Source organism: Idiotropiscis lumnitzeri, chromosome 1 (genome assembly GCF_059441095.1).
Source record: "Idiotropiscis lumnitzeri isolate Australia: NSW breed Sydney's pygmy pipehorse chromosome 1, RoL_Ilum_1.0, whole genome shotgun sequence".
Classification (NCBI taxonomy): domain Eukaryota; kingdom Metazoa; phylum Chordata; class Actinopteri; order Syngnathiformes; family Syngnathidae; genus Idiotropiscis; species Idiotropiscis lumnitzeri.
This window is the reverse complement of record NC_142391.1, coordinates 14,205,536-14,218,187: the sequence shown is the minus strand read 5'-3', so window position 1 is coordinate 14,218,187 and position 12,652 is coordinate 14,205,536. Positions and strand designations below refer to the sequence as shown.

At 42.9% G+C, this 12,652-nt stretch overlaps 2 protein-coding genes across 4 annotated transcripts in view; one reads left to right on the top strand and one right to left on the bottom strand.

Annotated features, from left to right (window-relative positions):
* The window catches only part of LOC148343332 (uncharacterized), a 27,920-nt gene extending 18,206 nt beyond the window's left edge, over positions 1 to 9,714 (top strand). For 2 of the 3 annotated variants that reach the window (XM_088319004.1, XM_088318995.1), the window contains exons 3-8: positions 2,950 to 3,090; positions 3,207 to 3,250; positions 3,339 to 3,474; positions 3,623 to 3,733; positions 4,111 to 7,719; positions 8,767 to 9,714. In XM_088319004.1, coding sequence (XP_088175130.1) covers positions 2,950 to 3,090; positions 3,207 to 3,250; positions 3,339 to 3,474; positions 3,623 to 3,733; positions 4,111 to 7,719; positions 8,767 to 8,804 — 4,079 coding nt within the window. In that variant the 3' untranslated portion in view covers positions 8,805 to 9,714. Of the gene's footprint in view, positions 1 to 1,633; positions 1,906 to 2,949; positions 3,091 to 3,206; positions 3,251 to 3,338; positions 3,475 to 3,622; positions 3,734 to 4,110; positions 7,720 to 8,766 lie in introns of those variants that run through there. The other variant, XM_088319012.1, reaches the window with a different exon arrangement.
* Positions 9,586 to 12,652, bottom strand: LOC148343331 (zona pellucida sperm-binding protein 3-like). The gene is made up of 8 exons (XM_088319024.1): positions 12,184 to 12,652; positions 12,008 to 12,117; positions 11,326 to 11,432; positions 11,071 to 11,245; positions 10,872 to 10,989; positions 10,723 to 10,802; positions 10,559 to 10,647; positions 9,586 to 10,490 (listed from the first exon to the last, which is right to left on the bottom strand). Exons 1-8 carry the CDS (start codon positions 12,595 to 12,597, stop codon positions 9,925 to 9,927), a joined length of 1,659 nt encoding a protein of 552 aa, XP_088175150.1. The 5' UTR covers positions 12,598 to 12,652; the 3' UTR covers positions 9,586 to 9,924.

The following is a 12,652-nucleotide window of genomic DNA, read 5'->3' as shown; positions in this document are numbered from 1 at the left end:
ACAGTCTGTGGTTGTGGTAAGGAGGTTGTCTGTGGTTCAGAAAAATACTGAACAGCGTTGACAGTCGCATCACAGTTACAAAGTTACTTTTTCTTATAATATAAGCATTCTTTGTATATCACTTGTATTTCTTCCTAACAAACTTTTCCTGTGGTGCATATTCCACTTCCAGTGTAATGCCACATGTCCCCCTGTGAAGCTGCAACAAATATAATCCCCACCTGTCAACTGGGGCTTTAACGCGTCATCAGGGTGTCACTGTAACTATTATGCAGATCTAACGCTTTTTGGAATGTTTTTATCTGGCAGGCTGATTTTTAACAACTCTACCAGGTCAACAATATTTCAAAATATAAAATATCTTGTACAGCATATACAGTTTAAAATTGAAGATATAATTCACAACTGAGCCTTATACAGGATGTAGTGTACCTTGTGTTGTGGACAATCAATTCACTTTATGCATTTTTGAAACCCTTTTGTTTTTTTTCCCGGTCTAAATAGTATGATTATTTACATGTAATCATTTTTCCATAAGCAGATTTTCTGTCACACAATGTTTTTCCCTTTCTGGTGGCTGAGCTCCGGAACTTGACTAGACTGGTTATGCAGGATCATGTCCAGTGGATTTAGGAAGTTTATTCAAATCCAAGATGTAAACATCAGCCTGGATTTGATACATAATCACTTCCAGCCTGTTAATGCTGTCAATCCACCACTGACAGATGGTGCTTTTAAGAAGTCAGTGATTAATATGCACACATATTTGAGTGTAACCAGCGATAGTTAAGGAAGCTCCTCATTAACTGCCAGTCGCACCCTACCCTTGCCTCTCCTGTCAAGCATGTTCCGTCATGGTAACTAGACACTTTCTTGTGTCCATATCAACTGACTGCATATATACTATGCGTGCCACTCCCGCAGCCAATTTGGTTCATTTATTTGTCTTTCGATGTGCTTAAAATGTCATTCCACTCTTCTGGAAATCAGATGATAACCTTTTGCATTTGTTCAAATGCCATATATTCTGTGCATTGCAAGTGAACACACTACATTACTGGAGATGTAAATAGAAAATAACTCAAGAAAGTCATAGATTAAAGATGTCATCTCACATCCAGCTAGAATTTTCATTAATGAGTTGTAAATCTCTCTCTCTAATCTCGTTGCACACTTGAGTACAATGACAATAAAGGGATTTCTGATTCTGATTCTAAATGAATGGTCTCCCATTGTCATCTGACTCGTCTGTGTACATTATTACAACCTAACAAAGTTGTATCAAGACTAGAGGAACACATATCACATGTGTGACCATGTGCTGTGGAGCTACAAGCCTCTTTTGAAACATGTTTTTAATCTTGTTTTAGGAATTTATTTACTCTGTCCACATGCTCCCCCTTGTGGATATATTTTCAACCACCCCATAAATAGACGGGGTCAGGAAATGTCAGCTTTTTACAGTAAATTATTTCGTTCCAAAGAGGGAAAACGCCACAAAATTTCTCAAATCCCTGAAAACAAGTCTGGCTTTGTTGTTTACATGTATGACCACTGTTTGATCCCCAATGACCAATCAGGGTTGTTTGCAGATGGGCAGCAAGAGGGTTGGCAGGAATTAGGCTGCACAGGATTAGTGCCTGAGCTCCGATTGTCGATTGGCTGTTGAGGCATTCTCCACTTTGAGTGGAAAGGACAAAAACAACTTTTCAAAAACAACACATCATGATCGGGCAGTCTTTTTAAAGTACATGTGGGTTTTGGACTTATTTTAAGACATTTTATACCAAGTTCTGGTGAGCTTTTGGAGCATTGACGACGAGCTGTATAAGGACGTCATGGTGGTGCTTTTGACTAATGACTTTAGCTCTAATTTCTACTGCTTTCCCCCAGTGAAGAAGAAAGGTAAGTGAAGGCAGCACATCGATTATTATGCTTTCGATAATGTAGATTCGTTTATGAATGAAATGAGACCAGTACGGCTTCATAAAAACAAGATCACTGCAGATCACACAAGTCTATTTCAGTATTTTTGTAACTGCGATGTACATGCTCCATAATGAGAAAAGTACATCGTAATAGTAACATTGTTTCACAGAAAATAGTAGTGCGTTTGGAATGCTGTTACAAAAGAGTGCTGACAAGTAACAGTTAAGCATGTGGCCTCTGAGACTAATTCCAGCATGGCCTTACAGTGACTGTGTGTCAAATTGAGTAAAGTAGGTGACTAAATGTAGAGCAGCTGTCAGCATTACATAAAGGTGTCTTAGGTCCCACCGGAGTTGCATCACATGGCGAGTGGCTCACATATAGAAGTGACGGGCTAGTTAACCTGATCTTATTTTGTATAAATGAGATGTTAAATAAAGAAAATAAGGGCAGTGTACAGCAACATGGAAAGCAGCGATGATCTAAGTGTGGGAATGTGAGACATTCATTAGCCATTCAAAGTGGTTCTACAGGTTTTTGTCATGTTTGAAGTTCACATGTGACTGAAAGTCATTTGTATCTCAAATCAGGTTGACTTTTTTTCTGGATTGAATACATGGTTCTTGTCACGGAATTGATGCTATCCCAGAAATGCCTATTATACACATCACGCAATTTAATGTGACCGTGTTTTTTTAATTCCCCTTTCTTTGTCTAATGAGATTAGGTCCAGAAGAATGTGTAAATCCCATCATTAATTGCAGTATTTTTTTTTAATTTGATAATCCTCCATTGCGCTATTGTCAAAGGCAAAATTTAATCCTGAATTCAGGAGTGAAATCAAGGATTAATCTCTCAGATATTATTTGTGTTTGCTCTCAATATTTATTTGTTTGGGCTTAAATCTTTCTAGTGGCAACATGATTGCCTCTTTGGCGTCCATATGGGCAGCTAATCTGCTGTTAGAGTTATTAAAGTACTTTGCTGATCTCCCCTTGCTTTCTTGTTCTCTCTTTCAAGCTGTGCTAACTCTGCATGATGATAAGACCCCGCCTCCTCCGCTGCTCCAGGAGAACGTGTTCATCGAGGCCAGCAGGCCCAAGTACCTTGAGGACCTTCACAGTGAGGCCTTGGAGGGCTTGAAAATGATGCAACAGGAAGGTATAAAAGTCTTGTAGTCTTGAAGCTAAGCACAAAGTGGCAGTACATGTCATAAAACTGCTTGTTGAAATGGTGACATTGCATAAGTGCAGGTTTAAATGTTGCTCTTTTTGCAGATAACAATGCTGGAGTGGAGTTCCAAGATAATGAAAGCACAACTGTAAGTTACATTGCAACTTAAATTTCACGATTTCTTGGGTAAGTCTGCTTTCTGAAGATGAACCGCTATTATTTTATACCTCTGTCAGTCAACGATGACAGCCCAAACAGACGGGGAGGGTGGAGGCTTTACCACAGACAGCACCATTCCTGACGCTTCCTCTGTTGCCTCTATGCAATCATCTGCGTCAACAAGATCCTCCCGCTCTGGTCTCACCAGGCAAGGTAACTACAAAAGATGCAATTTTCAGTTCTTAATATTTAAAAAAAACAACCAGTGAGGATTTGATCATAATGGGGTAACGGACTTTACTTTCACTTTATTTGTATTGTAACGTCAAGTGGCTTTTCTCGCCTTTTTCTGTTTGACCAGGATCGACGTTCAGGCCGTTGAACTTTGGGAAGCAGTCAGAAAAAGGCAGGACACGAAGACGACATCGGAAAACTGTGGGAAGCATCCCACGGCATGTTCAGCGAGAACTTGGTATGGAACTTATGTTTGAAATTTCTCACCTAAATTAATAACTAATTTGGAGGATAGATTTTTGGCCACTTTGATTCAAAACAAGATAGATATACGGAAACGGATGATGTATTCATAGGTTTAGATTCAACCCAACCTTTTGTTTTAATTTAATCCGGTTGTTAAAACAAAACAAAACACAAGATTGACTTTATTTTTTTAAATTATTTTTTATTTTTAATACATCTTGGTTAGGCAGGCCGCACACAGACCCAGGTATTTGTACACATGAAATAAAAGTTACAGTTTCCTAATAGAGTGACCAAGATATAATGCAAAGATGTTTTGCACCACAGATGTCCCTCAGAATCAAAGTTTATCCGTTTTCCTTCCATCAGGTTTGGACAGAGTTGGCATTACAATTACGCCAAAGTTAGATGAGGAAGAGCATTTCAACGGTGAGCATCAAGGAACGTCAGTGTCTGGCCAAAACATCATCCTGCCCAACAGCGAGGACCAAGTCGGGCAGATTCATGCGGGTCATATCGATGACCTGGCTTTGCTGCACCGACTGGGACCAGACTTGATTGATGGTCAGAGGCCTCGGTCAGTGGCCGTTGCCTCAATGACCACTGCCAACAGCCATCAGCAGGAAATGCCCTCCCCAGTGATGTCAATGTCCCCCCAAGCTAATTACATGTCCAAAATCATTCCCAACGCGGTGTTGCCGCCATCTATTGAAGTGGTCGAGATCAGCCGAGGCCAAAGCCGCAACAGCCTGCGCACTGTCAGCAAGAGCAGCCTTCTTCTGTCCAGCCCTTCACCTTCCCGTACCTCCTCTCGAGTCTCCAAAATCAGCTCAGCCTACCGACACAACCCCTACAACCTGTCGGACACTTCGGGTTGGAGCCACTCTGAGTCCTCAGAGACTCTGGTGTCTGACTCGTCAACCATCTCCAGCGGCAATATCTCCAGAAAGGATACCTCACGAGACAAAGATGTTAATGGCAAACTCATTACTAAGGCTAAGCAAGAGGGGCCCTTTGCGCGTAGTCTGTCTGTTATGAAGTCCAAAAGGGCACCGCCTCCACCAAGCCGCTCCTATTCCCTGCACAACAAGATGAAGCGCCGGTCACGAGATTTAGCAGAGGTGGTGGTCATTTCAAAGGAGTCGTCTCCTCAAAGCAGCTCAGCTCTCGGTGGTGGGACTGATGAGCTTGAAGCTTCTCCTACAAGAGCCATAGATAGCCCCGGCTACAACGGGGACACCAGCTCACTGGAGGACTCAACAGGCTCGGTGTTATTTCGTATGGCAAAACCCCCACAGGCCATTGAGTCAGCCAAGGTTGGAAAAGAAAAGTGGGAACCACTACAGGAGAATAAAGTAAGCAAAATCGCCTCCCCGTCCAGCGGCTACTCCAGCCAAGACTGCACGTCTCCACAGCTCCAGCCTTACAACTCCTCACCAAAACACAAAAGAGGAATTCTAGCAAAGCTTCAAAGGTTATTTCCTGGAGCCTCCTCTTCATCCCCGCTCATACATTTGGAAACCACCGAAAACACAAGATCCTCCAATGATCCAAAACCTCACCCTGAAAAAATGGATTGTGAAAGTCTCCGCCCCTCTGTAAAGACCCTGAGAGAACTCTTTGACATCCCTCCACACCCTAAAGTCCGTGCACCTCCAGCGCCTCCTCCGGAGGTTTGGGCTCACAACAAACGCACATTTGAGTTGCTTTTGGGACCTCCAGCACCAGACAACGTCTATGCCATCATAAAAAAGAATCCGAAAGACAGGAGACAACAGAGGTTATCTGCATCTGTGTCGACAGAAGGCTCTGTGAAAAGTTTGACTGGAGAAAGAAAACCGAAAAATCTCACTCCAACTGGGGAGTCAATGAATGGAATTGCATTAGGGACAAAGAAGGTTCAAGAAAGTGCACTTTTGAACGTGACTGAGGTTCACAAAATCAACAATGAAAGATTGATTCAGAATGTAGATTTAGAAGGAAACGGCAAAGTGAAACAGAATGATGAGAAGGTACGCGTAGGTGACATATTGAATGGAATGTTAGTGAAGGTTGTCGAGAAAAGAGAAGAAAGGTTGGCGATAAGGAGCGGCGTGGGAAAAAATACACCCACACAAGCTTCAGAGGTAACGGAAAAAGTGGATATCATACATGCAATTTCATTAACACGGACAAGCCCGTCCCCTTCTCCTCCTCCCACACACTTCCCCCCAGAGCCCCCTGGAAAACAAACCATGCAGGTGAACATTGCAACCTCCCCTGATTCATCCTGGCCCCCACCGCCTCCACCATTAGTACAAGTGGTCGTTGTGCCTGATGAGCTAGATTTACCCCTTCCACCTCCACCTTTAATTACTGGAGAGGGGTTAGTTGCAGCCCTTCCAACATCATCACCAAGGTCAGTAACTGTCACAGAACGTCACGCCCATTGCACAGCTCCAACAATTATTGTGACCACGGAACCTGAACCACAAGTTTCTGTAACATCACATGGGGTTGCACCTCCACCTCCCTTGATAATACCTCCTCCACCAGCCTATGCAGCCCCCCCTCCGCCAATTATATCCACCATCCCTGTGAGAATGACAGAAGCCATTACTTCTGCACCTAAAGAGGTCGCTCATTCGATAATTCAAAAGGTTTCTCCACCGCCCCCTGACGTCGTTCCAACTGTAGAGTCTGTCCCTCCGATGGTTCAAGTACTGCCTCCTCAGAGAACTAACTACATCCCTCCACCTTTGGTCAATGTTAAAGAAGATCCCTCTGCTCAGGTTAGTCAGCCCCCACATGTGCCTCCAGAAACGGTCTCAGCTCATTGTTCTAAAGAGGCTGTGTCTCCATCTTGTCAAGAAAGGAATTCACAGACTACAGACAAAGAAACCCTGCCTTCCAAACTCTATCCACCACAAAGTATTCCACCTCCACCACCAAGTGAATCTCAAAAATCCGACTCAGAGGTCATCGTTCAACAAGAGAGCATCTCATCTGAATCTCAACATAAGCTGATTTCATGCAACGGTATTTTTGCTCCCCCACAAAGCATCCCACCTCCGCCTCCCTTAGAACTTCTCCCTTCAACTGAGCTTGCACCACAGAGTGACACATCCAGTCCATCAAATGTTGACGTCCCTCCGTCACCAGAGAAACCTGAGGAAACACCGTCAGCTCCACCTGTAAGCATTCCAGTGCCACCACCTCTTCCTGTTCTGGGTCTTGACTGTGTTGTAAACCAGACGAATGTTGCAAGCACAGCGAACGAGAGGCCTGAACCTTCTTCTGATAATATTCAGGAAGAAACCGTCCCTGTGGTCACCCCTTCGCTTCTGCAGATGGTCAAGCTGCGGCCCGTTAACAGCAGCCCTGAACCTCCTGCAGCTCAGGAACAAACTCAAGCTGAGGACGTTTTGACAAACCAGCCACCCAGCAACCTGATCGCATCCCCCCAACCTGTTAATGAGGCCCCACAGAAGCCGATTAGAAGATCTCTGATCATATCCTCGCCTACATCCACGTCTCCGCCTGCCTCACCAGCTCAAACCCAGCCCCAGTCTGTTGTTGTTGTTCCACCTGCACCGTCACCCACAGCCCTCAAGTCTCCAGTAATGACCATTCCTCCCCCGCCCTCCATGAACCTACAAGAGGCCATCCGCCTGCGGACAGCTGCCAGATCAAAGGACAGCTCTCCACTTCGCCTCAGTTTGCAGTCACCCACATCCCCAAAAGATCACATTCAGTCTCCAACCAACACCGCAAACTTTATCTTCTCAAAGAACAAGAGGGTGGTGATAGACACCAAGACACCCTCACAGAAAACCCAAGACATTTCTACCAAGGTGGTCAAGGAGGTGGAGTTGACAAAGAAAGTCAAGATGCCACCGCCTGTTGCAAAGAAACCCAAAACAAAGTCCGTAGATGTGGAGAACAGCGAGGGAATGGAGCAGACTGCAGGACAGCCAGCACAGACTGAGAGCGCCATCGGTAAGAAAAAGTCATGCATTCATTTTTTTTTTTATTACCAATCAATATTTATTTAAAATTTAAATTATTGCTGAACTTCCGTTGAAAATCAAGGGGGTGGTCTCTTTCTGAATTGGAATTCTGCACAATTGGGCAATGCAAAATGTTTTCAATGAATTAATTAGGATTAGTACAGACATTCATTTTTCTCCCCATACTTAGAATTTTTAATATTTTCCCGTTGAAAGGCCTCCCCTACAAAAAAACAACACAAATTGTAATATATAATTTAAAGAGGAAAAATACCACTCCATAATATTGCACTTAATAAAAATGTCCAGTAATGAAATAGTATTTTATTTCTTTTTTTAATTCAACTGTTTTTGTCACACTGCATCAATTGAACGGCCGTGTGCAGCTCTCTCTGATGTGTCCGCCTTGGCCACATGCGGGGAGTATGAGACCGACAGAGAGAGATGAATAACCTGTTCATTGAGATGTCTGAACTCATCAGCAACAGTATTATTAGTCATTCTTCACAGAGGATAAAGATGATGTAGTGTTGCGTTACGGCTGTCTAAAAGTGTTGCTGCACTGTTTGTGTTCAACGGATTGTTTAAAGGGTTATAAATGCTATTTAGTGTAACCATGAAGCTTGCAGACTCAAAGACTGAGCAATATGGTTGTTTTAAATACACACAATGCAATTCTCGTTGTTCTAAGTGTAGTTTGACAGCAAACCACAACTGTGAGTGGAAATAAACAGTTTGAAGTGCATTTTTGGAAGCACTCTTCACTATTTGCCAAAGTGCTGCTTGGTGAGGTTGGCTGAAGTGAGTTGAGTTGACTGTTGATCATACAGTCCAGGTCTTCTCAAGGCTTTGCTTGTAAGTCAAAGCAACAACAACAACAAAAATCGCTCTTAGGTGTGAATGTGAATATTTATCTAAATTTACCACCTGTACATTCAGCCATTTGCAAACAAGGGTAAATTGTAGAAGTGCCTCATCTTGCATGAAAAGATCATTTTGCACACATTTTCAAATCGACTTCTGTTCTCAACTTCAGATGCAGCAGAGACGGATATTGCTGGAGGAGAGACATGATCCCTTCACACCGAAGACAAAATGGATTTTATTGCTAAGATGTTGTAAGATGGAAAAAAAAATCACTTTGATGCAAATGGTGTGGGTTGTGTGCACGTTCAACACTTTCGTAGATAACAGCACGTTTTCTGCGCCACATGGTGTTCTGAGCTTTACTGCTGCAAAACATTGAAATATGCTGCCCTTGACTGTTTGATGATGTTTGTGCCGCATACGTACAGTATGTCCTGCTGAATCAACGCTTGTCAGAACTCTGACAATGGGACTTCAGGGCGCTCTTTTGTAAATAAAGCTAATATCGCTGAGGTCTGTAATTTACCAAAGATGTTTTCAAACACCATGTTTAAGAAAACAAATAAGTTATTTTTCAAAAAGAGGGTCACAACAGTCCTCTTTGCAACGTTGTGTGAATCTCTAAAATAATATGAATCAAGACTTATTGTATCACTCTTACTCGTATCAGATGTTCTCTGTTCAACATTCACGAGGTGATCCTTTAATTTCAGGTTTTCTGTGTTCGTGGCCCTTCATGTAGTTCAGGGTCAGTTAATAATCACTGTTGAGTAATACTGAAATTCCTTATTTAGAGCACAATTTCTGCTGCTGTTACGGCTCAAATAGTGGGATAATTCTACTTGGATCTTCCACCCTCCCCCCCAGACGTTAAAAGACTAATGAAATAAATCATTTATAAAAGGGAAAAAAAAATAAAGATTTATGGACACACTGCATGGTCTTTATTACTGCTAAGGATTTTCCGGTTGTACTTGATACATTTGGTGATTGCAGATGATTATTGATGCTTATCCTTCCTTACGATTCATTGTCAAGATTGTTGAATAACTAAATATACGTACCACAATGAAGTTGGGATTGTGTGCAAAATGTAAATAAAACCAGAATACAACGATTTGCTTATCCATTTCAACTAATATTAAATTCAGGGGATCAGGACCACTTCAGAAAACTATTTTTAGATGTAGCATTGAACTGTGCTAAACACAGCCTCGGGCTGCGCTGGGCAGCGCTTTTGTCAAACAGAAAAATGCATCCCTTAATGCATGTCAAGTTTTATTGAAATGGCAGAGCGTGAAGATTCATGTATTCAGCTGTTGTAATATTATGTCCATGTAAAATACCAAGTCAGCTCTTGATCATCCACCAGCTCAATCTTGTGGATGTCAGAGGATTGCGTTCTTGTTGCCTCTTCAGGCCCATTGGAGTGATTCCGGTTTCCTTCACCACCTTTGGAATTAAGTTGTGGCACATCTCTTTGCACAGAGACTTGTGATGCTAAAATGGGCTCCATCGCTACCCCTTTTGGCATTACTTCTCCGTTTATTTTATCTTCTTGGACTAGCTGTTTGGCACCTGCTCCGTTAAATTCATCTCCTGATCCATCGTCTGTGAACTCTTTTAAACCTCGCTCTTCAGACTTTTTCCTCTGAAGGGCAACCGTGTCAACTTCATGTCCGATCTTTTCTTCTAGAATCAAAATTTCTCTTCCATAATCCTCCACACTGTCTCTTTCTTCTTTGTCATCATTCTTGAGTGTGTCTGCATTTTGCCACAAGGTGTCAGCATTGTACACTTCATGAAGGGGATTGTTCCGTTTTCTGGCACGCAGTAAGCCTTCCTCTGCTGCAAGCGGCTGAGCTGTAACCAACAAGCCACTCCTTACGGACCCTTTGCAAAGAGACAAACACGAGGATTAACAACATTTACTTAAGAAGGCAAAATAATAAATAGCGCACCTTCCATGCTTGTCCTCTTTGACTTGGAGCTCACACACTGTGCATCGCAACAATTGCAAATGGAATCATCTCCCGAAAGGGCCTTCCACCTAACAAAAGATGCCCAAAAATGTCAAATCCACTTGGGGAAGATTGAACAAAGCATTGATTCGTTAAAGTCTCACCTATCTTCTCGATAAGTACACGATTTCTGCGCTGGACCCGGCTCTTTTGATGTGGCAAATAATTTGCAGTAAATGCTGATCTGAAAACAAACAAGCCTTGCAGTCACATTAGACTTTAGGACAGCAGAAGGATGGCTGCTGATTCTCACCTCACTGTCTGGGTCCAAAATGAACTGGAAGGCTTTGAATGAGAATCTCAGGGTCCCATTACCATGTGAGATGAATTGAGAAGCCCCTCCGGGGTCTCGTTTGCTGTCTAGCATGCAACTGTGGATGGCATGAATGTGACATCACAAATGCGACAACACCAAGAAGAATAACTTGAAAGTTCCTGTACACAACGCATACCCCAAATTGTCAATGATTGTGTACTTGTGTGATGAAGAAGAGCCACCATCTGGTGAAGCATAGCAGTAATTGATGTACAGTCTCCTCGCGGTGGGCAGATGTGGAGCAGAGACTTGGACGTTAACCCTCTGACCAAGCTGGAACACTTGATGTTTAACCGGGTTGCGCCATGAATCTGAATTTAACAAACAATTTACTGTGACAATGAAATGAATGTAAAGCACCACCACAGCCGTGTGTTGCATTTAGACATACCATCCATAAGTTGGATTTGGAACTCATTTGGTTGGGCTCTCAGGGTTTTACGCACAAGGGCAGTCGCCCAGGTGGGCTTGACTGCGAGCTGGTACACATGGAGGTACCTTGGTAAAGACAACATGAGAGACAACTTTCCAAGATGATTTTTTGTGCCGATTCTAAATTTGCCCTATTTTTTCTCTGGCAACTTTATCATCATAAATGTATTAAGTAATTCAGGTTTAAATTTAGTAACGGGCAGATTTTTTTTCTGAAACAAAGTATAATGCATGGTAAAATCAATATTGCAGTGTTTTTATGGGTCAAACGTTAAAACAAACATGAAAATATCCCACAAACCTGCTGCACTAGAAAAAAAGTTGTAGTTAAAAAGATATTTACAAATCGGTTTAAAAACTATATTTCAGGATTTAGGGACATACAAAGCCATCTCTGAATAATATTTGCTACGTTGTTCTCTTTGCTTTGCCTTTAGTTGGTTGTAAATGATTTAAGGTGGTGTGCTTTTTGTTGCGAAGTACACTGCTTTTGTATGAAATGTGCATTATAAATCTACTCGATTTTCCTTACCTAGTGGGAAAATCGGTGACTCTGTAGGAGATCCGCCAGAGTCTTTAATTTTCTACACACGCAAGCCAAGCACGTACACGGAATGAATACTACAGCCACCTTTTCATACCTCTGATAACGACATTCAATGTCGACGTCAGTCCGATGCGCTCTTGGAAACCTCTCGGTTGAAGGTTCATAATGAAGGGTGAATTTGTACACCAGGAAGTCGCGCACCAACTGCAGTGATAGGGGAAATTAAAAGTTTTCACATGGAAGCCCCAAAAGTGGCTAAAGCATGCATACCTGTTGCCGGGAGCCACACGCAGTCAGTGGATATGTGAAGAGCAAATCTCCGGAGGGTCTCAAGACACCGTTGCTTCGGCAGCTTGGGCCCAGTTGAAGCTCCGACTCATCTGCGCCGAATCCGTAAAAGGACGGCTTGACCCGGACGACCAAGTCGAACGCGGAGCAGGTCACGGAGACGTCTGGAAGGTATTTCAAGGCCAAGTGGGTGTTTTCTACTGCTCGGTCGTTGACAGGCCACGCGCGAGTGGGTATGCTCACTTGGATTGTGCGAGGTTTCGATTGCGGGGTGCCCAGTTTGGTTAATTTATTTTGCCATAGGGTAGGAGTTGAACCGTCGATGGAGGTTTTGCAGCAGCCAAAGCCCAAGAATAATAAAACAAAAAATAAAGTGAAAGGATGTCTCGTTGTCATTGTTACGTTCCTCGCCAAGTGCGCAACGACGTCTGGTGGTCACAGCTGGAGGTTA